The 27993-nt window shown below is 43.5% G+C and overlaps 2 protein-coding genes across 2 annotated transcripts in view; both read left to right on the forward strand.

Moving 5' to 3' along the window:
* Positions 1-16495, forward strand: part of nos1 (nitric oxide synthase 1 (neuronal)) — a 36206-nt gene extending 19711 nt beyond the window's left edge. Inside the window, exons 12-29 of the mRNA XM_079269902.1 lie at positions 106-300; positions 746-831; positions 1407-1551; positions 2402-2506; positions 2588-2646; positions 2753-2869; positions 3684-3858; positions 4541-4679; positions 5104-5182; positions 5391-5584; positions 6019-6188; positions 7067-7277; positions 8584-8671; positions 9181-9302; positions 9507-9655; positions 10029-10223; positions 11006-11124; positions 13391-16495. Coding sequence (XP_079126028.1) covers positions 106-300; positions 746-831; positions 1407-1551; positions 2402-2506; positions 2588-2646; positions 2753-2869; positions 3684-3858; positions 4541-4679; positions 5104-5182; positions 5391-5584; positions 6019-6188; positions 7067-7277; positions 8584-8671; positions 9181-9302; positions 9507-9655; positions 10029-10223; positions 11006-11124; positions 13391-13406 — 2364 coding nt within the window. The 3' untranslated portion in view covers positions 13407-16495. The remainder of the gene's footprint in view (positions 1-105; positions 301-745; positions 832-1406; positions 1552-2401; positions 2507-2587; positions 2647-2752; positions 2870-3683; positions 3859-4540; positions 4680-5103; positions 5183-5390; positions 5585-6018; positions 6189-7066; positions 7278-8583; positions 8672-9180; positions 9303-9506; positions 9656-10028; positions 10224-11005; positions 11125-13390) is intronic.
* Positions 14168-27320, forward strand: lrrc74b (leucine rich repeat containing 74B; the record flags this gene model as incomplete). Its single annotated transcript, XM_079270733.1, has 11 exons — positions 14168-14218; positions 16943-17065; positions 17821-17932; positions 18468-18613; positions 21873-22005; positions 22419-22625; positions 25353-25462; positions 25933-26048; positions 26412-26490; positions 27018-27113; positions 27204-27320. The coding sequence occupies 11 exons, from the start codon at positions 14168-14170 to the stop codon at positions 27318-27320; spliced, it is 1290 nt and encodes a 429-aa protein (XP_079126859.1).
* Between the last annotated feature and the right edge of the window lie 673 nt (positions 27321-27993).

A 27993-nucleotide genomic window follows, 5' to 3' on the forward strand; every position in this document is an offset into this window, starting at 1 on the left:
ATGCAGAGTTTGTCTCTAGTGCAGTTTTACAACTTCAGCATTAACTATTGTAGTTACTGAATCATCAGAGAAAATAAGTGAGTCAACATCTGTGTCCATTTCTAGGTATGCAAAGTGACCATAGTAGACCACCACTCGGCCACAGAGTCCTTCATGAAGCACATGGAGAATGAGTACCGGGTGCGAGGTGGCTGTCCCGGGGACTGGGTGTGGATTGTGCCTCCCATGTCGGGAAGCATCACACCGGTTTTCCACCAAGAAATGCTCAACTACCACCTCACCCCGTCCTTTGAGTACCAGGTAAGAGGGCGGTATACAGAAAACATCGAGTGCTTATAGTGCATTCGAGCTTTACCTTTTTTGCCTCCGGTTGAATTCACCATAAAACAGTCTGTGATAATAATATCTGCACTTACATTAACTTAAATAGTCTGTAACGCAATTCACAGGATGCTTGTCGGGGGGCGCCACCACAATTATAGACGTGCACTTATGTTTACAACCCGGTTGGCTGCAGAGCTATATTAAGGAAGGCATTAAGGTAGATTAAAGTTGGAACTCATTACCTGCTGGTACAGCACGTTAAAAGGAAAGTTTGTACAGCAAATTGTAAATTGCAGCTTCTTTATACCAAGCCGCTGCGCAAAAGCACTGAATATCACAGACCATGTCTCGGTGTCTTGGAGTTAAACAAGTTAAACAAAGACAACCTCTGAACTTTCATTTCTTGTCCCATATGCAAAAGTCTGATCCCTGGAATACCCACGTGTGGAAAGGAGTCAATGGGACGCCCACTAAGAAAAGAGCCATCGGATTCAAGAAGCTTGCCAAGTGAGTGTGCAGTCACGCAGGCATATTAGAAGGAAACTCTGTTTTGTTAGATTTGGTTTTCTTCTTGTCCTCATCCTGCTTTTATAGAGTCAAAGTTAAATTGCAGCCTTAAATGTCAAAGATAATTCACTGTAGGACGTGTGCATGATAATCTAAGGCCAAACGAGTAATCACTTTTTAAAGACAAAAGTTAGACACACGGTAAGGAAGCTGGTGTACTCAGCGGTGAAATTCATTCAATCAACCCCTGAGGGAGTAATCAAAGCTTTGTCTTCACGCTCTGCTCTGTTAATGTAATTGCCTCGAGGATTTGACAAGCTAGGTAAACTATTGTCATCCATCCCCTACCTCAGTGGTTCTCAAACTTTTTCTGTCGCGCCCCACTTTGGAGGAAGGAAAATGTTCATGCCCCACCAAAATTGTAACAAAATGGTTCATGTTGAATTTTTATTGAAACAACATTTTGTGACTCCTCCATCTGTGCTCAAATCAATGGTCTTTGGTTTCAACAATCGGTCCCTGTGCTTTTCCACATCTCATTCTCACGGTCTCTCTCTCTCTCTTCGCCTCTGCAGGGCTGTGAAGTTTTCAGCCAAGCTCATGGGCCACGCCATGGCCAAGAGGGTGAAAGCCACCATACTGTTTGCCACAGAGACGGGCAAATCGCAAGATTATGCCAAAACTCTCTGTGAAATCTTCCAGCACGCTTTCGACGCAAAGGTACGCTTGCTCCTACCTTGCATCATGTTATCCGAAAGTTGGACACGAGCATTCCTCTACCTCCTCACCTCGCCCCTCTCGCTCAGCGGCTGACGAAGCCAGGCGGATGCCATCTGAGTACAGGCGATGAGAGGGTATAAGAAGAAGAAAGTGTCTTTTTGTCACATTTTCTTCTTCTCTCATGCAGTAAAGTGCTGCAGGTTGGAGGCAAGATTCAACCACCGATGCGTTGAGCGGTGCAGTAGTTTAAGACAAGATCCCGAAGCGCCCCTGGCTGCGCAAATCTCTTTAGAAAAATAGAGAGAGAAAACATGCTGCTCTCAATCATACACTGTGTCCTTGCAGGTCATATCTTGTGTTCCCTTCCTGGTTCCCTTAGTGTGATCAATCACACAAGAAGAGATCCCTGCATACAAGTGTGTGGATGTGTGTGTCACTGAGAGTGGGTGTCTGTAGATGGATCGCAGGGCAGATGCGAGTGCCCGGGGCAAATCTCTGTTGTCGTGGGGCTGAAGCCTGTTTCCTCTTCACGCCTTTGGTTGTATATGTGTGTGTGTGTGTGTGTGTGTGTGTGGAATACAAGTCCTGTGGCAGACGAACGCATTCATGCTGAGTGGTATTCCTCATGGATGCTCGTCGTGCGGCAGCAGCATGTTATCATCTCGTTAGAGGCGAGGACAGAGTGGTCATTACAACCTCTTCCCCTGCCAACGGCAGTGTGTTCAGCCCTGATTCACACGCTCGGGTCATCTGTCGTGTGGAGTGTGCGTCCAAGAGACGAGAGCGAGATAAAAGACCATGTAAATGGAAGCTAAGACTCCCGATGCTTTTTCTTCTGTGATATCTGCAGGTCATGTCAATGGACGAATATGACGTGGTAGACCTGGAGCACGAGACGCTGGTGCTAATGGTCACCAGCACATTCGGCAATGGTGATCCACCAGAAAATGGAGAGGTATGTTGGAAGTAAACCACTCCAGTTCATGAAGTTAATTACATGACGGGTTACTGACGGCCTTTTCTCTGGCTACCGCAGAAATTTGGAGCTGCCTTAATGGAGATTCGCCACCCAACATCCAACACAGAAGACAGGAAGTGAGTTTAGAACGCGACCTGCCTGCGTTTGTATTCCTGCATGTCAGTTCCCATCGTTACCCTTTGAGATATGCGTCTAATCGCTCTGCTTTCGCCGCTTGTCCAGGAGCTACAAGGTCCGTTTCAACAGCGTGTCCTCCTACTCTGACACTCGCAAGTCCTCCAGCGACGAGCCAGAGGTTAAGATTAACTTTGAGAGCACCGGACCGCTCGCTAACGTCAGGTAAACTAAACCAAAGAGACATAACATAACACTCTGTGATTACACTTGTCTGATGAATACTATGCTACATAACTCAAAAAATACTGTGTGGATTTGCTGTTTAAAGGATCTCTGGACATCAAAATAAGATGCAGGTGATACTGTATATGTCAATAACATTGAAGTCGTCTTAGTCCTTGAAAGGCTGCTGATATAATGGTTATACGGACCCTTGATGTCTGAAAAACATTCGCTTTTCAAGTAACTTCAGTAAACCAAAACGACCTATTTACCAAATGACAAATTCAATACTTACCTGGATAAAATCAGGTGCGTTTGTGTCTTGCACAACATCTATGGAATTGCAAAGGGGAAAAGAAAAAAGCCTCCACCGATGGTCTGCTGGACATGAATGAGATTCTTTCAATCATCTCATCTGCTGGAATCATCGCAAATGTGACTTATATTTCATTTAAATCCTTACCCAGGTTATTCTTTTACTATCTACAGTCGTTCAATTGCCTTTGTTAAACATTTTTGGAATGACAAATCTTATTGCAGTGGAGAGTTTGCTGACCTGGTAAAGAAGAAGGTGCCACAAAAACTATCAAACACAAAACTGAAGTGAGTTGAGCGCTTCGCAGCGAATCTTGAACATGTCCGATTTTTTATGCTTTTTGAGAGGGAAGAAGGGCCAACTGCTTACGTGGACTCGGTGGCGGTGCTTTGCGACTATCTCTTCGTGTTTTGCATTGTTACCACTACCTGCCTTTTACACTGTCTCTGTCGCCGTGCGTGTGCGTGTGTGTGTGTGTGTGTGTGTGTGTGTTTTTAGGTTTTCAGTGTTTGGCCTTGGCTCCAGGGCCTACCCACACTTCTGCGCCTTTGCCCATGCTGTGGACACGCTGTTTGAAGAGCTTGGGGGGGAGCGCATCCTACGCATGGGGGAAGGAGATGAGCTGTGTGGCCAGGAGGAGTCGTTCAGAACCTGGGCCAAGAAGGTTTTTAAGGTCTGTTTTGGCTTGCTTTAGTTCATTTTGTCGCTCAAAACAGTGCGGTGTTCTTGGACTGGGCACACCGTTTTTGCTGCTTCTTTTGAAATTCAAATCTGTTGCCTCCACACGGCTCTTAATGCGGCGTAGGCCGAGCGGGCGACGAGCAACTAACAGTGCTAACACGCGATAACAGTGCAAACAAATACAAAGGTGCTGACAGAGCGTTTACGTGAGGGGGGAACAGGAAGGGTGGGCGCTATGCTTCCGTCACGGTCAGGACGGCGTTATTAGCTGTAATGGCCGTATGAGCACAGTGCAGAGTGGCAGCCTTGAGCTAGCCAGTGGGGCACGCTCGCATGCACAAACATGCACTAATTACCACGCAAGGATCTGTTAACAAAGCACAGAGAAGCACGAATTAACACACACAGAGGGAGAGCGACTTCATTCTCTACTCCACTACATATTTACATAGAAAATAGCTGTTTGCTGCTATATTAACGCTCTGAATGTCGAACAGAGAACCTTTAATTCATGATTTGCATGTTGGTTACTTGTCGAGGCTTGGTTTTCATGAATCAAACCAGAGGGGCCTCTCATCACTTGAGAGTTCAAGAGATACTTTTCCAAATCCTTTTGTTATTCCTGTGTGAAAGGGACACTTTGATGAACAGTCCGTGTTGTTGCCTGTGTCAAGGCTGCCTGTGACGTGTTCTGCGTTGGCGACGATGTGAACATCGAGAAGGCCAACGACTCCTTGATCAGCAACGACCGCAGCTGGAAGAAGAGCAAGTTCCGCTTGATGTACACGGCCGAGGCCCCGGCCCTCATAGAAGGTAAATAACAATCCTGTGGGGAGCTGAGTGGTGAGCTGTAGCCGGTGTCTTGATCTTAAAGGGCAAAATGAGGGCCAATATGCACTGCAGCACAAAGTGTCTAATGTATCTGCAGAGGGGTGATAAGGTTATCGATGAAGAGCAGTGACTCATCCATTATATCACCTGGAGCTAAGATGTGGTCATTTTGGGCAGTTTGTGGTGCTGTTGAACAGTAATACGCTATACAGGGAGGTGTTTCTATTATATAGTCTTCTCTCATTGATATACACGGGGTAGACAACATAATAGCACCTGTAAGAAATTAAATATATCGGCTTTTCCAAAATGTTAAATTGTTCCTTTTAATAAAATCCTATCCATAGATTACCTTCGATCAGTCCCTAAATGTAGACGATGTAATTGTGTTTCTGTCTGCCAATAGCATTCAACAGTGTTCACAAGAAGAAGGTTTACGGAGCAACGATGCTAGAATCTCAAAACCTGCAAAGTTCCAAATCCAAGTAAGTATGAAAGACACACGAAACAGGAGAATAATTAGTTGCATATTTGTCTGTTTTGGTCAACTTGTGAAATGACGTGTAATTGATCTAATTCACTCTTCTGGTGTCCAACTCCTTCATTCAGTTTACTGTGGTGTGTGTGAACTAAATGGAACAGACTGAAAATTGTACAGCGTTATGTTCTCTAAATCTCCGATCTCTTTTTCAGTCGCTCCACCATATTTGTGCGGCTCCACACAAACGACCACGACAGGCTGAGCTACCAGCCCGGCGACCATCTGGGCATCTTCCCTGGCAACCACGAGGACCTTGTGACAGCTCTCATAGATAAACTGGAGGACGCAACACCTGTCAACCAAATTGTGAAAGTGGAGTTCCTGGAGGAGAGGAACACTGCCCTAGGTGGGTGATGCTATTAGCAACGCCGCGCTACTTTAGGAATGCGGTCGCCGTGCAACCAGGACCAAAACTTGAATAAGAAACGTTGTCTCTCGCCACAGCAGACAACATGAAGTCACACTTTCGGGCGGTTTCTACTGTATGCCCAGAAATGTTTCAGTGAAGATGCATATTGGTAAACAGTTGTGGTGACACTGGGTGACAGAAGTGTGATTTTCACTGATTGTGAAGCGAGGTGTTTCTTCAACCGAATCAAACTCAAGCTAAAAGAAGCTCCAAAGCTCTGTGGACTTGAGGGGAACTGTAGAGTTGGGTGAAGTTTATCTGTGGATTTGTTATTTCCATGATCTTTCCCTTTCATGTTACACGTAGTCTTTTGATCCACTGTTAATATAAAACAAGAATGAATGCAGCTTTAACTGTCTTCCTTTCTGCAGGTGTCATCAGTAACTGGACAAATGAGACTCGCATCCCTCCCTGCACCATCTACCAGGCCTTCCAGTACTTCCTGGATTTCACCACCCCACCGAGCCCTGTGCTACTGCAGCAGTTTGCCGCTCTGGCAACCAATGACAAACAGAAAAAGAAACTAGAGGTCCTCAGTAAGGTAAATTCATTTAGACTTTGGCATTGCCGCCAACACTGATTTTTTTTTTTTTATTGTTTTTTTTTTAAATTATTGAGCTGCTGCTGCACTGAGCGCTCTGCTTAGTTCGTGACTAGACTCATATGGGATGTGCGTAGGTTATATCTAAAAATATGCTCGTTTTCTTTTTTTTTTGTGTGTGTGCCATTTGCGAGCCAAACGTATGCAGCTGTTCTTTCACTTTTTATTAGAACAAATTAAAGCCGCTGATCGCTCTAACCCAGAGCCATTCCCCCTTGCAGTGCCTCCCGCAACTCACTCTCCAGTTTTGTCAATGTGTGGAAAAGGCTGGCTGAGGCCAAGCAGTGACTCATATGCTCATACATCGAATTATTGTCACCAAAGCAAGAGGAAAAGATGGAAGGCTTCTGAGTTCAGAAAAAAAACGGCACTGCAGACGATGTTATATAATATCTATATACATTTTGAGATTTCACGCTCATTTCAGGACTAATGTGGGGTTTCTCTGACTGTCTAATCATCACCGTCAACAGGCATAAGAGAATAAAACAATGTGTATTTAGTTTTATTTGTGTTCTTTACTATGAAAGCAGTGCTGTAAATTCATTACAGTACATTTAGCGGACGCAATTCAGATTCTATCACAATTCTACACCGTAGGCACAGCTACAGGAGCAATTTTGGGGTTGGGCAGTGAATGGAGACTGGCTCCCCCCCCCCCCCCCCCCCCCCCCCGAGTCACAAGTGTTTGCAGATCTTACCAAGAGACAAATTAAATCCAATAAATATCCACCTGCATTTTTATCCCAACCCTCGGTCTGTCTGTCTGTCTGTCTGTCTGTCTGTCTGTCTGTCTCTGTCTCTCTGTGACATCACAGGGCTTGCAGGAGTATGAAGAGTGGAAGTGGTACAACAATCCGACCGTGGTGGAGGTGCTGGAGGAGTTCCCCTCCATCCAGATGCCCTCCACTCTGCTGCTCACCCAGCTGCCCCTGCTGCAGCCCCGCTACTACTCCATCAGCTCCTCTCCAGACGTGCACCCAGCAGAGATCCACCTCACCGTCGCTGTGGTCTCTTACCGTGCCAGAAGTAAGGACCTACAAATCACTTCGGGGCTCTCTGGGCATTAGTTCATGTCTCTCCAAGGATATTAGGGCTGTGTGGGTGTCGCTGCAGGTGCTTTGGTATTTTTCTGCCGACAGTGAGGAAGAACTTTTATGCTCCCTTTTACGATTTTGAGGGTCGGAAATTGGTCTTTTTCTGGCACCGGCGCGGAGGCATTTTGTTCGTGTTCCGTCCTTCCTTATGAACGTAATATCGCAGCGACGCCTGGAGTGCATTTCTTCAAATTCGGCTCAAAAGTCCACTTGGATTCAAGCATGAACTGATTGAAATTCGGTGGCCAAAGGTTAGGGTCAAGGTCGCTGTAATCTCATGAAACACGATTTTACACATAAAATGTCTGTCTATCTAAAATTACGTTTTGGATCGACTGCAACATGCAACTCATACTCTGTGGTTTTCAGTAAACTGCATCTAGCAGTAAGTTATTTATTACTCAGAAAGAACCAATGAGTGCAAACGCTGTGTGTGTATATATATATATATATGTATGTATATATATGTGTATATATATGTGTATATATATGTATATAAAATATATTTTGCTTCGGTTCAGTGTGTGCCATGGATGAAAAAGGACTGTGCTGTGGCTCTTTCAAGGTTGCTGCAAGAAACTGCACTCCTGCTGTACATATTTCAGTGCAAATGAAGTCAAATGCAAGAAGTGAAATGACTCAGCCTCTCTGAGAACCCTCCGATGGCTCCAAAAAAAATTGATCGCAAGTTATCTCGGAGAGCCAGTCTGCTTCATAGGGCAACGACTGTAATTACAAGAAACGTCGATTTAGAAACACCTCGGGAAGATTCTATATCTGCAAACTGATTCTATTTAGAGATATGGACACAGACAAATGACTCGAAACACTGCAGGTATACCAGTCTGTCTGAGAGCATATAACATTATTCTGCTACTATATTTCAATTTAAGTGTTTGTGCATTGTACACCACAAGGCTCTGATATCGCTTCACTTTGTAATTAGCATCTATACGCTCAGCCTGTCAAGTAGTCGGCAAACATCACGTAACGCTACTATTTTCTCTCGCACTTGTAATGTGTCCCTGTGCAAACGTATTACTATGATTGTAAAGGCAACGTTTGGATTACTGTAATTTTCCTTTAGAGAGAGAGAGCGAGAGAGAGAGAGAGACACGGTCCTAGCCTTGGAAAATGTGTTAGGGCCACTATTCTCCTGTTAGTTTGTGCACTTAAAGAGAGTGGGAAGCGAAGAGAAAAAGGTAAAGTGCCCGCTTGGTAATAATCCTGCCTTTCAGATGGAGAGGGCCCTGTCCACCATGGAGTGTGTTCGTCGTGGCTCAACAGGATAGAGAAGGGGGAGATGGTGCCGTGTTTTGTCCGGGGGTAAATATCCCAATGTTTTTTTTCCAGGAACTTTTTAAAACCACGTCATGTGGCAAGAAAGTTTGACATCTTGGGGAAATAAGCTAAACTGCTTTCTACCACTCTAATGTCTGCAATGCGTAAATATGAAGCTTCCACCGGCAGCTTGCTAGCTTAACTTTTAGTTTTTATGCGGAAGTGTTGTGAGGTTTAGGCGAAGATGCGTGTGTTTGGAAAGTAGTGAGCATATGATTTCTGAGACTTGGATTACACTGCACAAGCAGCATGAGTGTTTATCAGGTGTATAGTTTTGCTGCCCCAATCTAGTAATTCATCAAGTATTTACTTTTTTAATCATTTTAAATCTTCGTTCACCGTGGATTTAAAATGATCTCAATATAACTTTTGGCAAAAAAAGCGTATTTCCAAAAATGTCAACATACGTCTTTAAATTAAAATGACTTTGTGGTCACTTTAAGGACATTTTAACTTTTTTAATTAATATTTTCTTGTCTGTTGCCATGCTTTAGTGCAGCATCATTCCACCTTCCCAAAGACAACCAAGCGCCTTGTATCCTGGTGGGACCAGGTACAGGTATCGCCCCGTTCAGAAGCTTCTGGCAACAGAGACTACATGACCTGGAACACAACGGTTGGTTGTTGCTTTTTTCTATTTCCTTATAGATGTATTTATTACTACTGTATATCGAGAGGCTTTGCAGTGGATTTTCACTGCCGGACATGAACCTGCAGAGAGACTGATTATTATAATATCCAGGACTATAATAATATCCAGACTGTCACTTCTACAATCACCATTTAGAGCAACAAAGCAACTCCGCCTGTCACCTTTTAGGAATCAAGTCGTGCCCCATGACCCTGGTGTTTGGTTGTCGGCAGTCTGCGATGGACCACATCTACAAGGAGGAGACCATGCAGGCCAAGAACAAAGAAGTGTTCAAGGAGCTCTACACGGCCTATTCCAGAGAACCCGACAAACCAAAGGTAGGAGCGCTGCACTGTCCATAGCTGCGGGTCAGTCTGCTTCTCACAACTCTCTTTTGTCTGCTGTGTCTGTTTGAAATACAATCGGAGGAGAGAAATGGCAGAATGCAAACTGCTGTGGTAATTTACTTTCCTCAGGTAAAATTATTTGCTTTTTTGTTTTTTTTCTGCTGTTGCAGTTTTGAACAAAAAGAACAAAGTATACAGAGTGTAAAAGAATCATTTTATGTATCCAACAGTCTTGCAGTTTGCCAATTCTACTTTATTGTACTTTCCCTTTACGTCACTGGTCTCCTGGCTGTTTCCTCTCCTACCTTTCTCACACTTGACTTCCTCATGCGCACTCATCATTCCTCCTCTGCCTCTCTGTCAGAAATATGTGCAGGATGTACTGCGCGAGCAGCTGGCGGAGATGGTGTACCAGTGCCTGAGGGAGGAGGGGGGACACATCTACGTGTGTGGGGATGTAACCATGGCTGGGGACGTTCTCAAGACCATCCAGGCCATCATCAAGCAGCAGGCCAACATGACGCACGAGGATGCCGGCTTCTTCATCAGCAAGCTGCGGGTAAGAGAGAGGGAAGCATGATGGTCACCTTTTATAAAACCCCACTGAACAGCTTGGAGTGATGGTAGTGTCAGTGAAGAGGGGATCATGAGCTTTGAAAAGAGTGAATATTCAATTCAATTTATTTTTGTATAGCCCAAAATCACAAATTACAAATTAGCCTCAGAGGGCTTTACAATATGTACACATTATGAAGTGCTGTCCACCATTGCAGAGGTGCCCTTTTGAGCAATGCAATCAACACCCAGTTGAACAAGTGAAGTTCTACAGGGCAGCTTGTTCCCATGAACGCATGGAGCCGCTGAACAACAGAAGGCGTGTTGAGTCACTATTTCCTGTGAAAACCAAGGTTAAAAAAAAAACCACCCCCACTGGCTTATTTTGATTTGTGAACTCGAGGGTAAAAAGGCTATAAAAAAAAAAAAAAAGAACGACACGTGTCACCAAGCCAACTATATTCACACACTTCGCTGTGTCGAATACAAATGGACTGAAGAGTTGTTTTTCAGTGACTCCGTCAAATGCAACGACTGCAGGCATGAAAACAGCCAGTTTACCTCTGTTCATCTACAATGGTTTTATCATGATGTAAAGTAAATCGGAAACGTTGACAAAAAATTCTAAATACTATCTGGTAATATCTCCACAGTGCAGCAAAGAGATCGTGGACTCAGGCCGTTAGGATTTGACTAAATGCACTTATTTCTTTGTCATTCACTGTTAAACGATATCCTTCTCATATTTTGTTCCCCTTCTCTCTCCCGCCATTCCACCGCATCCAGGATGAGAACCGCTACCACGAGGACATCTTTGGGGTCACCCTGCGCACCTATGAGGTCACCAACCGGCTTCGTTCAGAGTCCATAGCCTACATTGAGGAGAGCAAAAAGGAGTCTGATGAGTAAGTTGTTCATATATTTTTTCCACCATTTTTTTTATTTCCTGAAGATCATTTAAAAAAAAAAAGGTTATTCCTATTGCCAATATTGATGTGCAACAATCTAAGTAGATTAGTGATTTTACAAAGTATTTTACTACAAATCATAAAATTGTGCCGTATCATTAAAAAGTGAGTATCTGCAGATGGGCACCATGAGCGCCAATATTACAAGCATATTGTGTCCATTACTACCACCCACGCTAGCTTTGGGCCAATAGAACCTCAGACATGATTGTGACACATCATTCATCAATCTGCCACTTCACTCAGGGCACACTGAGCGCGTGTTTCTGTTTTGTTTATCAACAACAGCTCTACAGTATTTTGCCTGAAAAGTTTGAGAATGCGACTGGTTTAAATTGCGATAAGAGTAGAAATGGAAGTAAGGATATGCTTAATCAGCGTTAGGATTATAAAGGGGTCCTTGCAAAAATGTTCTCCCTTGTAAGCGGCCTCCAAAAAGTTTCAGAACACCCCGGATTAGGAGATATCTTGTGTGCGTTGTTAACAATTTGGCTTTGGCGTGCAACAAAAAACAACCACAGCTAAATTGTATTGTAATGTTCAGCAATGGGATTCATCCTCTATGAGTCATCAGCATCAATTTCTATTGGAATTCTCCCATTCGTTCTTGTGTTATATTGCCATAAATTATGGGTCATGTCGTCATTTTATAGGGTGGTGGTGCTAGATACGTAGAAGTCACCTCAGCCACCAGAATTAATAGGAAGAGCATAACGTTTGGCTCTTCATCCCATAAGCTTCACCGAACTGTGCAACATTTATCATTTTTATGTTTTAGGAGACAGATCAGCTTTGGTTTATGGGCTTCATTTTAAATAAGGAGTGCGCTTCCACAAGCTAGTACTAACTAATTTCAACCAGTAATATCAATCTGCAACTTTTAGTGAAGGCATGAGCTCCTGATTGCGCTACGTTCTCGGCCCGCCCACTTTTAAGCAGCCCAATCAAATGTGAAAGCTTTAACATCTGCTAAAACACAGCTCAGACATTCCTTATTCACTGGGGAATAGTCACAATACAGAGGCTAAAGATGCTGTAACTTCTGTTTCACTGGGGCTTTAAACGAGCCGCCAGGACTTGCGTAAAGTTGTGATGTTACAAATAAACAAACACCGGAAAGAAGTGCCTCTTAACTCTGTGTAGCTGACACACAACAGTAGGTACACGGCTACAGCGACACTTTGAAGACTGGAAACTGGAAACCCTGACCATTAAGAGCAGACTGGGCTTTTTTGGGTGGGGGTCTTAAAGAGACAGGTGTTTAAAACGGGGCGTTTCCAACGGAGGGGGAATCCAGGTATATTCAGATCGACGGTATGAGAAAAAAGTGTTTTTTGAACATTGAAGCGTGTAAATAAGTTATAATGGAAACCAAAAAATACAAATATAAACCTGAAAACGAACATATGTCTCCTTTAAAAAAAAAACCCAGAAAATAACCCGCATTAATTTATTCCTTTCTTCATTCACACATAATTTATTTCCTCCTTCCTCGGTTCATTGTTCGTCTCTTTGTGTCGGAGTGGATTTGATGAGGCATGGTAATGTCTAGTCTGTACACACAACACATACAACTAGGATCACTCACTTGACTCGTCTGCAACAGCTCTGAACTGCGTGGGATGCTAAAGATGATGTGTTTTCTTATTTGTTCATCCCTTTTTTTATTTTTTTTCACCCGCCAGCTGGCGAGCTCATATTTTAGAGAAGGCACAGCCCATTTAGATTTATCTCAGCCGGTGAGATTACAAGAGCAGCTCTATCTCAGAGAGACATTTTTTACAAGTAGCTCTAATCTGCAACCTGTAGTTGTTGCCGACGTGTTATCGCCCCTCGTTTCAGATGAAAACGGGGTGGGTCACCATAGAAAGGAGAAGAGCCTCTAAACTAACAGGATGAGAGTGAATGAACGCAAGTGGGCCTGTTCCATTTCTGTTTTTGTTTCCGTCGTCAATTGTGCACATTCAAGATTAGACACTTCATATATTGCCACGAGAGCAAAACAAGGGCCTTACATATCCACTGTGGCTCATTAAGCACCAGCATAATGCATCACAGACGATGGCTCCTGCGTGGATTGTCACTTGAATTTCACATTTGGCCATCAAAGCCCCCATGAGTAATGACTGTAACATCTCTATTTCCATGTCTCTGTCGCTCCCTCTCTCCGTCTTTCTGTCTCTCCTTCTGTCTTCGCTCTCAGGGTTTTCTGCTCGTAGGTCTGTGAATCGGGGGGGCTTTCTGACGACGACCACTCTGGAGGACACGGCAACGCTGGTTAAAAAATACTGTGCCAATTTTTGTACTGTAAAAAAAAAAAAAAGTGTTTCTTTCTTCTTTCTTTTTTATACCACTTTATTGTTTCTGTTGGGCTCCGCGATTTCGTCTGCAGCAAATGTTCTGTTCTCTCGTTGATGATACTTCCAAAAATTATAAATTGATCATTTCGATTCATAATGTGTGCACCTAGTGTAATGACCTGCCTCATTGTGAATGCATGACCAAGACGAGAATATACTCAAGAAATATATAATGTACTGTGTGTTATTGTTACAGTGAAAAGGCTTTCATTGAGGTTTTATATATTGACGAGGAAAAGTGTGGCATTGACGACAAACTCAGACATTTCTGAAGTACGAATTAAATCGACTTTACGTTTCGGAAAAGAATCGTGGCTGGTTGAATATATTCGGGGTGTACATTTTTTATTTATTTTTTTTTATCATCAAAGGCCGTAGTTTCCAGGAAAGTTCAAAGGGGAAACATAATTGAAAGATGTACTGGCATGCGACAATAACTGAAAGACAGATTTTCTGCAAGCAAATTTGCCGCGTTGACAGGTCGCCCTGAATTATGAAAACCAGTGATTCTGTCACAGCCTGAACTAACATATTTATCTCTTCACTGGCAGTTCATCACAATGCATACGCCTCTGTGCCAGCTCTCTTTGTAGTAGCCCGGCCATACTCTCCCTTACATCATGATGTTGTCATGTGTCCCAGCTGGTGCTTGCCCAACCCACAGCAGCTGGGTAGGAATGTGCAGGACAGCCATTGAGGAAGAAGTCTGAACCAGAGTCGGTATATATTTAAATAAACTCTTAAGTAATGACAAATATAATAACTTGAAACTTCCTCGTGGCTCTCGGATTTTAATATATCTTAGTATTGATGTGTTTACTATAACGGAGGGGGAATTCGATGTATCAAATCATATAATCACTGTGGAGGGACATTGTTTTGAAAACGTTTTTTTGCTGAGAGTTGGAGCCGATTAGCCGGCATTCAGAATGAAAAAGGAAAGTGTTGCATTGGTGGGGGGCGTGTTTCAGGTATCGGTCTGAATGCAACCTTAGCTTAGCATAAAAACTAGAAAAAGAGGGAAATGCAACAATACCTCCCTACTAATAAAATTGAAATGTATTATAGTCATTATATGCGTACTGAATATTAACACGTTATACCTCATTTGTTTAAGCCGCACACAAACCAAAGTGAACAAAACGCTCAGTCTTTAATTAGTGAGCTTCAGAGGTGCTGGTAGGAAGATTTAGTTCTAATTGGACCGAACCAAGCTAACTGTTTCCCCCTTTTCCAGTCTTTATGCTAAGCTAAGCGAGGGCTTTAGCATCATACCATACAAGCGATAGCACTGTTGATTATCTCACCTTATACTGTCAAACTATTCCTTTAAAAATGACATATCTCTGTTACAAAACCCTAAGTGACGCAAAATAAAAAGAATCGCCTTTAGCACCCTGTGCTGCCCAGATCTCATCTGACCGCTATTGAGCTTTTTAAATTTGCATTTATCAGCGTCATAACGCCTCTGCCTCTTGCCTTACATTAACTCCTCTGCCCACACACAGCACGTTCGTTCTTTCTTGTGTCTGCATGATTGTGCGCAACCCCACGGCTCACACGCCACCCTCTCACTGTGACCTGACACCTGCTCAGTAGCATCAGCATTGCATGCGTGTTTGCGCGCACACGCGTGTCCGTGTGCCATAAAAATCATCATAAGTGTGCGCCTCTCTATATGCGTGGGTGTAAAACATGCATGTGCTCAGGTGTAGCGCCGTGTCTCTACATGATTACTCTGCTTGTCGTCTGTTACCTTGTCAAACTGGTCAGATTTTAAAATAAGCATGAATTCGTTGCTCTGTGAGTCACACAAGCCTGAAAATGTAGTCTTACAGATGGTGTTTTGGTAACAGGACACTGCCCACGTGGCGTTTTTAGTTTTTTGGTCTCGGCAGTTCAGTTCTATCGGAGTAAGTTGCAGTGAAGTGTTTCATTCAGGGACGAGAGGCTGCCGCGGTGGTCATTTGATGCTTTCCAATGAGTCAGGGTTGTAATTAGAATATATTGTGCAGGGGGCCACGTTGTTTATTGATCACCCCCTCTGCAGTAACCTGTGACTTTTCTCATCAGCGTCTGAGTCCTGTTTGTTTCCCTTTCTCTGTCTTTGATTCAAAATGAAAGATAACTGTTAGCATGATTAACGGATCTCAATGTGATTTTCAAACGTTCCTCACAGCTGCCGAGAAAATATATATATATTTATATTTCTTTATTTATTTATTTTTTGGGGGTGTTTTTTTGTGTTTCTTTCTGAATCAACTATTTTTACTGCTGGGGGAGAAATGGGGGATTCCCAATGCCCCCACTGTTGTTCATTCTGGATGAATGTCGCCACTGTATAATTTGCCTAAACAAGATTCAGTTTAATTGGAATGAGAGCAAGAAAACGTTTGATGTAAAATGTGCAGCAGGAAAGCAATTGATAAAAGACATAGCTTCTATAGATATATATTCAAAGACAAAGTATACGATATAAAAGAATACCACCTCGATCTTTTCTAAGAATGTATTTTGATTATGTAAATGCACACTATGATTCTGCTTGATTTAAAAAGAACAAAAAAAAAAAGCCTGTTCTACGGTGTCTCTCATATCCTTTAGGTATGGGGATGAAACAGCAGCGGCATTATATACATGCATGGTGATCTTCTTCCTGTTCATGTTCTAAACGGCTCTATTTACCAGCACTGTGTCAGTCAGTGAGACTGTATTGTGAGGTTCTCCGGCCTTTCTCACAGGGCTTTAGAATGGTAACAACAAAAAACAACATTCTTGAAGGAGTTTCTTTTTCTGTGTTTGCGTATCGCTGCTGCTATGAACAACTCTGATCCGATCAGCCTCTGCTATAATGACCTTTGTTGTAATTGATTGAGGATATTCCATTTTAATGCATCAACTGCAAGGACTTTGCATTTACTTACAAATAAAGAGAAACATTTACAGAATATGTCAACACATTTGCTTGGTTTTGTTGTTTGTACAAGAAAGAGGTTTATTCCTGCAGCAGGGCTCGTTTAAGGTCCAAGCGTGTCTCTGTTTTAAGGTCAGATTTCGATGTTGATAAAAAGGTTTTTTTAAATCTCCTCCTGACAAACACAGTTGCGGCAAACAAACCATTTGCCAACCCTCCCCCGTCCTTCCTCTGTAAGTGGCACTCTCAGCGCCATGGAAACGTGTCAACATACCAAGACATCAAACTTTACACAAGGACTCTGATTGGTGATCTGCTATCTGGGAGAGAAGCAGCGGCCTTTCCAATGAACCCAAAGAGTTTGACCCTCCCATTGAACATGATAGGTTGCATGAACACATGCCAAGCTGCTCAAGTGCAGTGCAGTGATTTCCCTCAGAGCGCATACATCGAGTCTGAAAACAAAGCAACACGTTTGTAGAAGGCAGGAAAGTATATTTTGCTCAGCGTCACAGTCCCGGTGCATGGGAAGAAGTTGGCCATGGACACGCTGCTGCCTTCTGTGCTGGATGACGCAGAGAGTGAGAAGCTGCAGCTGGGAGAGGTAGGAAGCTGACCGGCCGGCCAAGTTCTGCAAACGCTTGAGCAAGGGAAGTGTGAACAACCAGGTAGGCAGCTGGAGTCTTGTCCGACTCGTCGGGCAGATTTTTCGTTTTTCATGAAGTCTGACATTGATTAAGATGTAGGAGAGAGGGACTTGGTGAGAATCCAAAGCATGTTCTTGACCTGCAAGAGTATATTAAGAGACATCAAGACATAACACCATCTCTAGACACATCTCAGCACTTTCCTTGAGAAAGGAGAAAAAAAGAGGCCTATTTTCTTTTCATAGCTCGCTCTTTTGACCGGTGTACGTGCATGGTTTTATTAAATAGACGGGACTCAGAGTGTCACCCTGAAAGTGTTTCCTCAATTACCCTTTTATTTTGTCGAATCACAGGGCTGCACGCTCTACAGTAAGTGTCAGGAATACATTGTGAAAGCATGTCCTGAAAATAACAATAAATGGCATTGCCGACTGAGAAATGAAGAGAACGTGCCATAGGCCTAGAAATAAAGAGGAGTGAGAGATGGCAAAAGCTGGAGAAAGAGGTTAAAGGGAGGTGTGAAGAAAGGAGTAGGAGGGAAAGTAAGTAGTTACAAAGACCGGGAGGACGGAGGGATGCGAGCTCAAAGACACATTGATGGACGTGTCCAACGTGTAGGTATCTGTTTTATTCTCCTGGTAGCAAATCCATCCAATCTCCTCGCTCCGGCTGCCAGGAGTCACGATGTCTTGCTTTCTCATTCTCCATCCAGCGAAGAGTGAGCCGGACAGGGGTGGATGTGCGTGGGCCAAAGGACCAACGCTCGAGTCCTGACGGGAATGTGCTAGACGGAGGTGAAAGCGAGGAGGAGGAGCGAGGAGGAGGTATCAAATTCGATGACAAAGGATGTGTTGTTCCCTCTTATGTTTGAAATTGAATCGGTTGATTCCGTTCTTTTCTGTCTGAAATAATATTCCAAACCAGGCAGCAGTGGGTTTTTTTTTAGTACTTTGACATTGAATCCTAATTTGATCTCGAGCAGAACATGCACACAGGACACGCATCCCGTCGCCCCATGTGTTAATCGTTTCCATCTTCTCAATCTCTAAGTGATTTAAGAAAAAAAAGAAAAAAACTAACTCCTACGTACGCCTGCCCACACATGTGAAGCCCTGTCTGCATCTTAATGATTTCATCCAGGTCTTTTGTGTCTGGCTTCCTTTTCACCAGAAGTGAAAACCGTCTGGTATGAATGAGCTCCCCCTGACTCCCTGACGGGGTGAAATCAGCCACGAGAGAGTTTTCAATATCGCACTCAAAAGGTCCTCCCCCGGGGGGAGATGGGCCACATCTCTCCTTTCACAAAGATGTATTGATGGCGAACAATTCAGACAGCTATTGTCTTTATTCATATTGCAGATGATGAGGAGGAGGCATGTGACCCCGCGGGGCAGACGTGCTACATGGAGGCGTGTGAAGCGTTACAGGTGGCACCTGCCTCTTACTTCCTGCAGCACGTGCAAAGCAGCGAGCTGTCCATGATGCATCGTGGTCTGGGGCCTCAGGTACTTTAATCAAGAGTTCGGGATTGTATGAAAATTGTATGAGTAGAGGGTGAGGATTGGGGGAGTGTTAGGTATGTTTTCTTTTTGCTGAAGGGGAGGGTAGTCTGACTGTCACTTGTCATGACTGATTTGTGTCAGTGAAAAAGCAAGAACTATACACTATCTGCTCAGCGCCGCACAACAGAACGATAAAGTTAGCAACTACCTGGTGAACACACTGAACGGCTCCCATAATTACAATTTGCAGGAAGAAATTGAGTCAATGTTGACTTTTGGTTCCATGCGGCACAGAGCAGCCTCCTGTGTGAAAGTCCTGTGTTGACCCACCCAACCACTCTGACCTCCTTACACGCTTCTCCCCGCCGGCCAAGATTAGAAGCATGCCACAAACAAATGCTACCTGGGAGAAAATGAGTTTCCCCTGAAACGTAATTGGCAATTTAGTTCCACTACGTGACCTCAATTTTTAGGAGATCAGGTTGACTTTTGCCAGGTCGTGAGAAACCTGACTCCAAAAATAATTATAAAGTTGCTCTGTAACTGTTGGCTTTGTAAAATAGGAGAGTGTGTGATGAATTCACCTTATTGTGATTACATGCCAATGTTGTGCTCACATGTTGTTTCTGCTGCCCCCAAGTGGCCCTCCGCTTCACCTGGGCGAAGGCATTCCAATTCAACCGGCCTTCTTGAAAAAGATCTACAAATATTTGATCTCTCACTCACTCACTCACTCACTCACACCTATATGTTCAGTGAATGACTCATTAACTCAAAGTCACATTCCCCTCCAAGGGACTGCACTGATCGTGATAAAGTCTGGGGCGCACTGTGTCAAATCCAATGCAGCCGAGCTTCAAGGAGTTTCCAGTCTTTTTTTGATGCACGTACATATCTTTGCACTACACTTTACATATGAAATTGCAGAAGTCGAGTCCGTTATAGATCTTGGCAGTGCACATTCAAGTGGAGAGACGTTCGCCCCTTTGAAGCTTGATGAGAGAGTGCAGTCGCTTTGCTGCTTGCTCTTGCCTCTGCACCTCTGCTTGCATTTTCTTGCTTCAATTTGCCAGATATATCACATATATCTTGCCAGATATATCACATATATCACTCTTCAACGTTTGAGTGAAGACAAATCCGTCGGAAAGTCGTCGAGCTATTTGGATTGTTGGCTAATGCAACTAGCAGCTAAGTTAAAGCTAAGTAGCAGCAAGATGCCTCCCTTCTCCACGGATGACGACTACAAACTCCTACAGAAGATTGCAGTCTTGGAAACAAAAATCCACCGACTAGAAGTAAAGGTGGCGGTAAATGGACTGTGTGGGAATGATACCACTCTACCATGGATTCAAAACACTGGACAAATGCTAGCTAAGACACAGCTAACTAGCACAACCAGGCCTACCAAGAAACAGGAGGAGAGAGCAGATAATGAATCTTCAAATGGTAGTCCTCCCTGGAACTCTCTTGGTGCAAAGCCGAAGAGAGAATATGTGGGAGGACGACTAACAGGCAGAGCGCATGCTGTAAAAGATGTCAGAAAACTGTGCAGCAAGAACACCAAAATACTCTGCTTTCCGAAAGATATGGTCTCTGACATGAGAGACAAAATCCTGGACATCGTAGCTGACTATCCCACAGCGAAAAACATCATGGTGCATACAGGAAGCTGTGATATTGTGAAACAACAGTCTGAAGTTCTGAAGCGAGACTTTATTGATCTGTTAAACACAGTCAGCTCTGTCAAGGCTGAGGTGTTCATCAGTGGCCCTCTCCCACCAGTCAGAGGAGGAGATGAAGGATTCAGCAGGCTGTTTGCACTGAACAGATGGCTGTCAACTGCATGTACTGACCATTCAGTACATTTTATCAACAATTTCTACCTTTTCTGGGAGCGCAGACATCTTTTTACAGCGCATGGAGTTTGCCTAAACAAGTCAGGGGTAAAACGGTTTACCTCTAACCTGTTTTTCTCCCTGCGTCACCCGTCTGTCCCTACTGCCAAGGACAAGACACAAGAGGAGTCTGAACAAGAGAACCACACAGCATCGCCATGGAGACCTTACGGGAAGGATGCCCCCGCCTAACGACAGCTGCCGTTACAGCACACTGGACTACTGTAACGGTGTGTTTACAGGTCTCTGTAAAAAGTCCGTCAGAAAGCTGCAGCTGATTCAGAATGCTGCAGCTCGAGTCCTCACGAAAACCAGGAGGGGATCCTAAATGACAGCGAATGTGTTTCAGCTTGTGACCAACGTCATCATTGTGTCCACATGTTTTAGCTCTCATACAACCCAGAATATACACACACACACACACACTCACACTCACACATTCGGATCTACAAAGACATGATCAAAGGTTATTTTGGCAGGTTTAGACCAAACAGGAAATCCATTACTACATGTTGAATTGAACTAATGGATCTTACTAAGTGCATGTGTACACAACGATGCTTTATTTACTTGTTACCACATACTCCAGGAAAACAAATCAAATTTGTATTTACATTTAAACCCTACACAGCTTCATTTTAGCCCACAATTCAATTACAATTATCTGTCTATTCCACAATAAATCACTGTAAAATTGCTCTGTGGATGTACATCTCTGACTGAGCGAAGATTACATCTTCTGCAAATGTGAAAATGAATTGCCCGGAGCTCTTAGCAACCACAGCGTGAGGTTTTTACAGGCTTCCACTAGTCCATAACGCCGCAAGTGAAAGTTGATAAAGTAAATCCATTCCTTTTAACAAGTCATTTCCTGAGGTTTCAGCCTCAGTAAAATCATTCACACAGATGCAATTGGGTTTTAAATAAGTCTTCTCATGTCAATCACGGGGAGTAAACGTGCAGTAACAAAGTGCAGCTGCCAAAGGTTATTTGTATAATGTCTTGCAGCTTGATGGGCTTCTCACATCTCGGCAGGCATTTAAACGCACCATATTCTTTTGCTTTCCTTTTTTTTTTTGCAGATCAAGCTAACATAAGGCTTCATGCAGCCAACTTTCTCATTAGCCGTGCTAGAAATTATAATTTTCATGTTCTGCGAGCTTCATTTCTGACCCACGCCTCCACACTGCTTCCTTCTGCTTCATTTGTCTCACGCAGTTAATATCCCCCTCGCTCCCTCTCTCGCTCGCTCTCTGCCCACCTGCATCAGTGAATCTACTCTTTTTTTAAACTGGAATACAGATAAGAAAATGTACTGCAGTGAACAAAACAGAAGAAATTCACTTTTGGTTGTGTGTTTGCAGGGCACCAAAGCACTGGCAGTTCCCCTGGTAACCAACACTTCAATACTCAGGCTGAACCTGCGAGATAATTGGATGGAAGGAATCGGTGGAGCTGCTGTAGCCGAGATGTTAAAAGAAAATTGTTACATTACAGGTGGTTTTCCTGGGCTCTCAAGCATGCACACATTTTCTCTTCCTTTTCCCTCACTCAGTTTCACTTTTTTCCCCGCAAAAGTGCCCTCCCCCGAGCAGATGATGGTGCTTAATGAAAAGCTTTTGAACCACTCAGATTTAAGATGAAGTGCTCTGTATCTCTTCCCAGAGGGCATTTCCTCAAAACAGGGAAAATAGCATGTGAGAGTTATGTTTACAAATATTCACAATTTCCCAACGAAGCCAAACTGAAGGGAAGGAGTGACCAATACTAACTTTATTGTGAAACACTCACTTCAGTAGTAAAAGTAAAACTGTGATGGGAAACACATCAGCTTCTCATGCCACAAATTGTTCATTTAACCGGCCTTTTTTCATCCAAACGTAACCTGTGTACCTGTGTGTTAATCCCAGAAGTGGATTTATCCAACAACAATCTTGGGGATTATGGGGCCAGAGCCGTCGCCGGCATGCTTACGGAGAACAGCAGCCTGGTGAGCCTCAATCTGTCGGGAAACAACTTCACGGACCGGTCGGCTGAGCACCTCGGCCCAGCGCTGATTGCCAACTCCAAGCTACAGCACCTCGACCTCAGCCACAACGCTCTGGGAGAGCGCGCAGGTAGCAAAGCAATTTGTTTCAGTGTAGTAACGGTCACATATCTTCTGTGAGGCCTTGCCCTTTCAAAGTATGGAACAGTACCCCTGGCTACCATTTTTATTAGGTTGATATTAAAGATTTACTCTGGAGATACCGGTACATATTTTCACATACTTTGCATTAGCAGCACCAGATAACTGACTTTCAGAACCCAGCAATTAGAGATATGAGGAATGAGATGACAGTGAGTCATGTTTCTTTCTACAGATCAGGACTGATACGGTGAGTCATTAGTTTTTCTCTCTCTCTCGCTCTCGCTCTCGTTGTGCGTTATTAGCAATAACCGCCCTATGAGTGCAGAGCGGCAACCATTAGTTAACAGCTGGGGCACAACAGAGATACTCGTATGCAGGCATGGACGGCCCGGCTATGTAATCAAAGCACATTTTACATTGCAATTGGTTGTTTGCTGCTATATTGATGCTCTGAATTTCAAATTTAGCACCATTCAACTTCAGACTGTCAACAAATTTGGAAGCACGTTGTTGTCTAAAATACAATTGTATCCTGCAGCATTAATATTTCCATGAATTTCCCTTAGAGCAGCGGTTCCCAAACTTTTTAGGCCACGCACCCCCTTCTACATCCCGACCGGGTTCACGCACCCCCAACCCACCCCCCCCCCCCCCCCCCCCACACACACCTTAAAAAAAAAAAAGCAACAGAGCCGCATAAAAATTGGACTAATGAGAGAACAGTTTGCTCGCGCGTGGCGTTTGTTTACAAGATAAAAAACACAAAAACTCTTCCTGCACCGTGCCTTCGAAAAGGTAACGGACGTAACGTTACGAAGGTAACGGACGATTGGCCAGATTGGCCACATCTGTAGGCTCGTCTACTTGCGGAGAGTGAAACTCACTCTTCTTCACGCGACCGACTAATGTAGCCAGGATGTCTTCGGACAAAGCATCGATGCGCGCGACAGTGTTGTTGGACACCGGGATCACGTCCAACCTTTTCGCTTCTCTCTCTCCAATCATACATTCCACCATCTCTTTAACATTTTTCCCTCTCCTTCTCCCTATTACGCGGTCAGAATACGACCACAACACGCCGCCTGTCTCCGGCAGAAATGCGCTCATCCACGCACGGGAACAACACCGAGTTGTAATATATACCTCCATAACACCCCGCCACTCTCGGCTCATACCTCCCCAGCAACGAGGCGCATCACCCGGTCACAATACCTCCAGAATGTCCCCGGGTGAAATCCGGGACTTGGTTTTATGGTTCCGAGTGGCGGCGCTCACCCGTTGGCGCCGGGACGCGAGGTCTCCAGCCGCCCCCGCCGTGAGGCACCCGATCGTCGGGTCTGTCAGCCCTCGGAACAGGCCGCGGGTCAATAACTCGTGGGTGGCGGGGTAGAGGCGAGGCAGATCACAGAAAAATAATAAAGACTAGAGTATGGCAAAGATATGTTGATGAGAAGCGTATTTGTACGTCAAACACAAACGTAATCAGGGAGAAAATACGTTCGTGGTAAAACGTAATTGAGAATGCATTTTAGTTTTGGGGGAACGTAATTTTTAGGACACAGGACTGCACCGCCATTACACTTTTCCTCTCGCGCACCCCCTAGAGGCAGCTCGCGCACCCCCAGGGGTGCGCGCACCCCACTTTGGGAATCCCTGCCTTAGAGCACAAACCTATTTGGACAGATAGTAAGTAGTTGCTAAAAGCAGCTGTGTAAGTGAATGCAAAGTTATCTTTTCTGCCATATTAAATGATAAATGATGATAAATGAATATGCATTAAAGCCCTCTAAAACTGAGCAAATGCTATTGTGAGTGCAGTATAATTTACTATATGTGATTACCGTATCTACTATTAGAATTTGGGAAAACCATTAGCCTTATCGCTAAGCAGTCACAGGACAGCAGGCAGCAGCAGACAGTGGCATTCAAAGGTCAAGAGCATTTCGCCTTCATTAAAACCTCTTTCAATTATCATGTGCATGAGCTTTCCAACAGGCACCTTGCGGAAGAATGGCAAACCCGGATAGAATGAGCATCTGATGTGGTAATTCAAAATAACTGTCTGAAAGGGGACACCGCCGTGTCTCAGTGTCGTGCGTGCGGCTATGATTCATCCGCTCATATTCAATTTTATTTCCTCCACTGTTGAAATATCAAAGGACGTCCTAGTGCTTGTTGAGCGCACTCTTCCACACAGTAGAGAGAAAGTATGACAGTCGAACACTCTGACATTCATGCTATGTTGTGTTTTTTTTCTTCTATTATTATGAACCGCTGAGTGCTGTGCACATTCTTATCCTTGGGATAAAGTGGGTGAGATGTTTACGGGGATGGTTCTCTTTGGGCTTCTGTCTCTACGGCCCTCACTCGCTTGTGCTTTTAGGCTGTGATGACGCACACATACACCATCTCAGTGAAATCTACTGTGGATGAGACACATTGGTCCCAGAGAGTGTAGAAGTGGGTGTTTGATTTTAATAAATACTTCTTATCAGACTTTCTTACCACTGAAATATCTTTCATTTGAGATTTTCTTCCCTGGCACCAGCCTGACTGTGAAGAATTTTCCAAAATCAGATTTCTGCTATTTGAGAAACTGTCACAACCGCTTAAAAACTGACTTATAATAATGGTTTATACTCATTTTGAGCAAGATCTTTTTGGTTTAACAATGAAATAATCATAAATTGTCCTGATTTGTTTCCATCCCAAGGGAAAAACCTGGGAGACTCTCTGTCAGAGAACACAGGGCTGAGATCACTAAGTCTGGCCTGGAACTGCATTCGAGGGAGAGGAGCTGTGATGTTGGCCAATGGCCTCGGGGTAATACAGCCTGAAATGAATTGAAAATATTCAATTACTTTCAACTGGGAAAACCGTTTCTTCATGGAACTGCCTTTGTGGAAGAGGCCGTCGTCATGTTGAATAAGTGAAGTGTCCAAAAAGTGCCCAAACTGTCACATTCCTCAATCACATTATTAAGTTTAATAATATGATTGAGGAAGATAGTTAATTGTATATCATAACATGGCATTTAACATTCATTAATCCTCTCACAGCAGGAGAGACAGAGTAGAAGCAGTCTATCTTAATGACCAAGATGATCAAGGGGAGGCCGATCAGTAAGCTGCACTGACAGCTCTGATTGATTATAGTCTGAGAGGCTGATTACATCACTTTTAATCAAGGCCTTCCTTTGGTCCTCGGTTAATCATCTTAGAGAACGTGTTCAAGTTGTACTTGCATCAGAAATCTTCACCAAAGACAAATTATTTTCGACTTTTTTGTTTTAGGGAAACATTTTCCTCAGAACAGTGGATCTGACATTTAATGGCTTTGGTAAAGAAGGAGCCATTGCTCTCGGACAGGCTCTGAAAGAGAATGCTGTTTTGGAGGAGTTGAATGTGAGGTACAAGCCTTTGTTCTCTTGGTATCTGGTAATCAGATTATCTTTCACTGAGCTAAAAGGGGCAAAGGTTGGAAGTTCAGATCATTCTTTCGTAATTATGAAAAAACTAACTAATAAATCGAATGAATCTTAAACGTTTTTTTTTTTTTTTAATCTTTACCATAAACAAAGTTCAAGCAAGTCAGTTTCTTCAGCCTCTCTTTTAACTGGCTTTCAAGCAAAACAAAGCTTGCTTCACAAATTCCCAGTCATTTGTGCTACATGGATGAATAATGCCTTTTAAAAGATAACACTTTATGATTGCTTCCCTCACACTCCAACACAGTTTTTTTTTTGTTCTCTCTGTTTTGTTTCTCGCCACAGTAGCAACCGAATACCCCCTGAAGGAGCTATCCACCTAGCCATGGGCCTCAAAGTAAACAAGACAATGAAATCCCTGAATGTAAGATGTTGAAAGATTGGTTCTCGACACAGTGGGAGGCATCAGTGGATAAAATGGGATGAATAAATGGATCACTGTACTTTGTGTTAATGTCGGTGCGCTAGCAGGTTTCTCAGCGGCTCATCTTAACTGACTATAACAAGTCACTGACAGAAAAGAAGTTATGGTGAAGATGGACATTGAAATTTTTCACAAAAGAAAGGAAATAGAATTTATTCGTGAGCTGTATTTGTTTGGGGGTTTTGCAACAAATGGACAGAGCCAGGCTCACAGTTTCCCTCCGTTTCCTGTCTTTATTTACATTAACTCTGCCACATTAGTGTGTTTCCCAGAATGCTGAACAATTAAATATGGCTATGTCTAATAGGAGGCTTATTTTGAGATGACATGAGAGGGAATCGATTCTAAAGCTCCATAATATCCTTACAGTGTCTTTCATCACAATTTTAACAGCAGTACAACCAAAGTAAAGAACCCAATCTGTGGCAGTCTGGACATATTCTCACATAATGTTTGTCTGTGACCAGATGGGGAGGAACCCCATCCAGAATGCTGGGTGCTATAGGATCCTAAAGGCTCTACAGGAAAACCCAGATTCAGCCATGGAGAAGTTAGACTTTTTGGTAACTCACATATTCCATCTCCAAGAGACTTTCTGTGAATCTTCTTCTTTTGAAACGTATTCATGCTCTTTTCTGTTTCGCTCTCTCTAGGGCATCACAGTGAACCAGGATTTCGAAGATTTGTATACGGCAGTGAAAGAAATATTCCCCGCGCTTGCAGTAAATCATGGGGGCAGAGTTGGCACATTCAGAAAAGGAAAAGCGTGAAAAGTGTTACTGTAATTGCTGTATTTTTATGCCCGGAAAGATGAAACAAGTCTCGTCAACACTCCGTGTAACCCCGTGTTCATCGACTGATGAACCAAATGATGGAGACGTGCAAGGATATCATTTTTGAACGATGTCATTTTTTGATGAAGTCATCCGAGCATATTCCTCTGAATAAAATGCATTTATAGCAAATAAAACTCGTTAAATACCCAATCAATTTATTTAAGGTTATTCAGGGATAGTTTGAATAACACAGTACTGCATGTGTGCATGCTTGAAATATAGTGTTAGAGTCATTGAACACAGGCATACAATACAGGTATTGAGTATGATTCTTTTTAGGTATGATCTGATTTGATGTTATATAATGTCAGTGGGTAGAATGATCAGAGAGGGGATCAGAGAGCATCGCATTATGTATGAAAAGATGTGAAAGTGGGTTGAACAAAAATGATTTAAGTACTGCATGACTATCTAATAGAACCCGCTTTGAAAGAATGATCCACTGTTAGATAAGAGACCCGTTTGCTGCAGAGGGACAACTCAAACTGTGTTAGATACAGTAAGCTGTCATTTGGAGACATGTAGCGCTCCCACATACACCCAAAAATGATCTGCCATGACTGAGCCCAGTCATTTCATTGCATATTATTAAAGAAAAACAACAACT

This window comes from Melanostigma gelatinosum (genome assembly GCF_949748355.1).
Source record: "Melanostigma gelatinosum genome assembly, chromosome: 6".
Classification (NCBI taxonomy): domain Eukaryota; kingdom Metazoa; phylum Chordata; class Actinopteri; order Perciformes; family Zoarcidae; genus Melanostigma; species Melanostigma gelatinosum.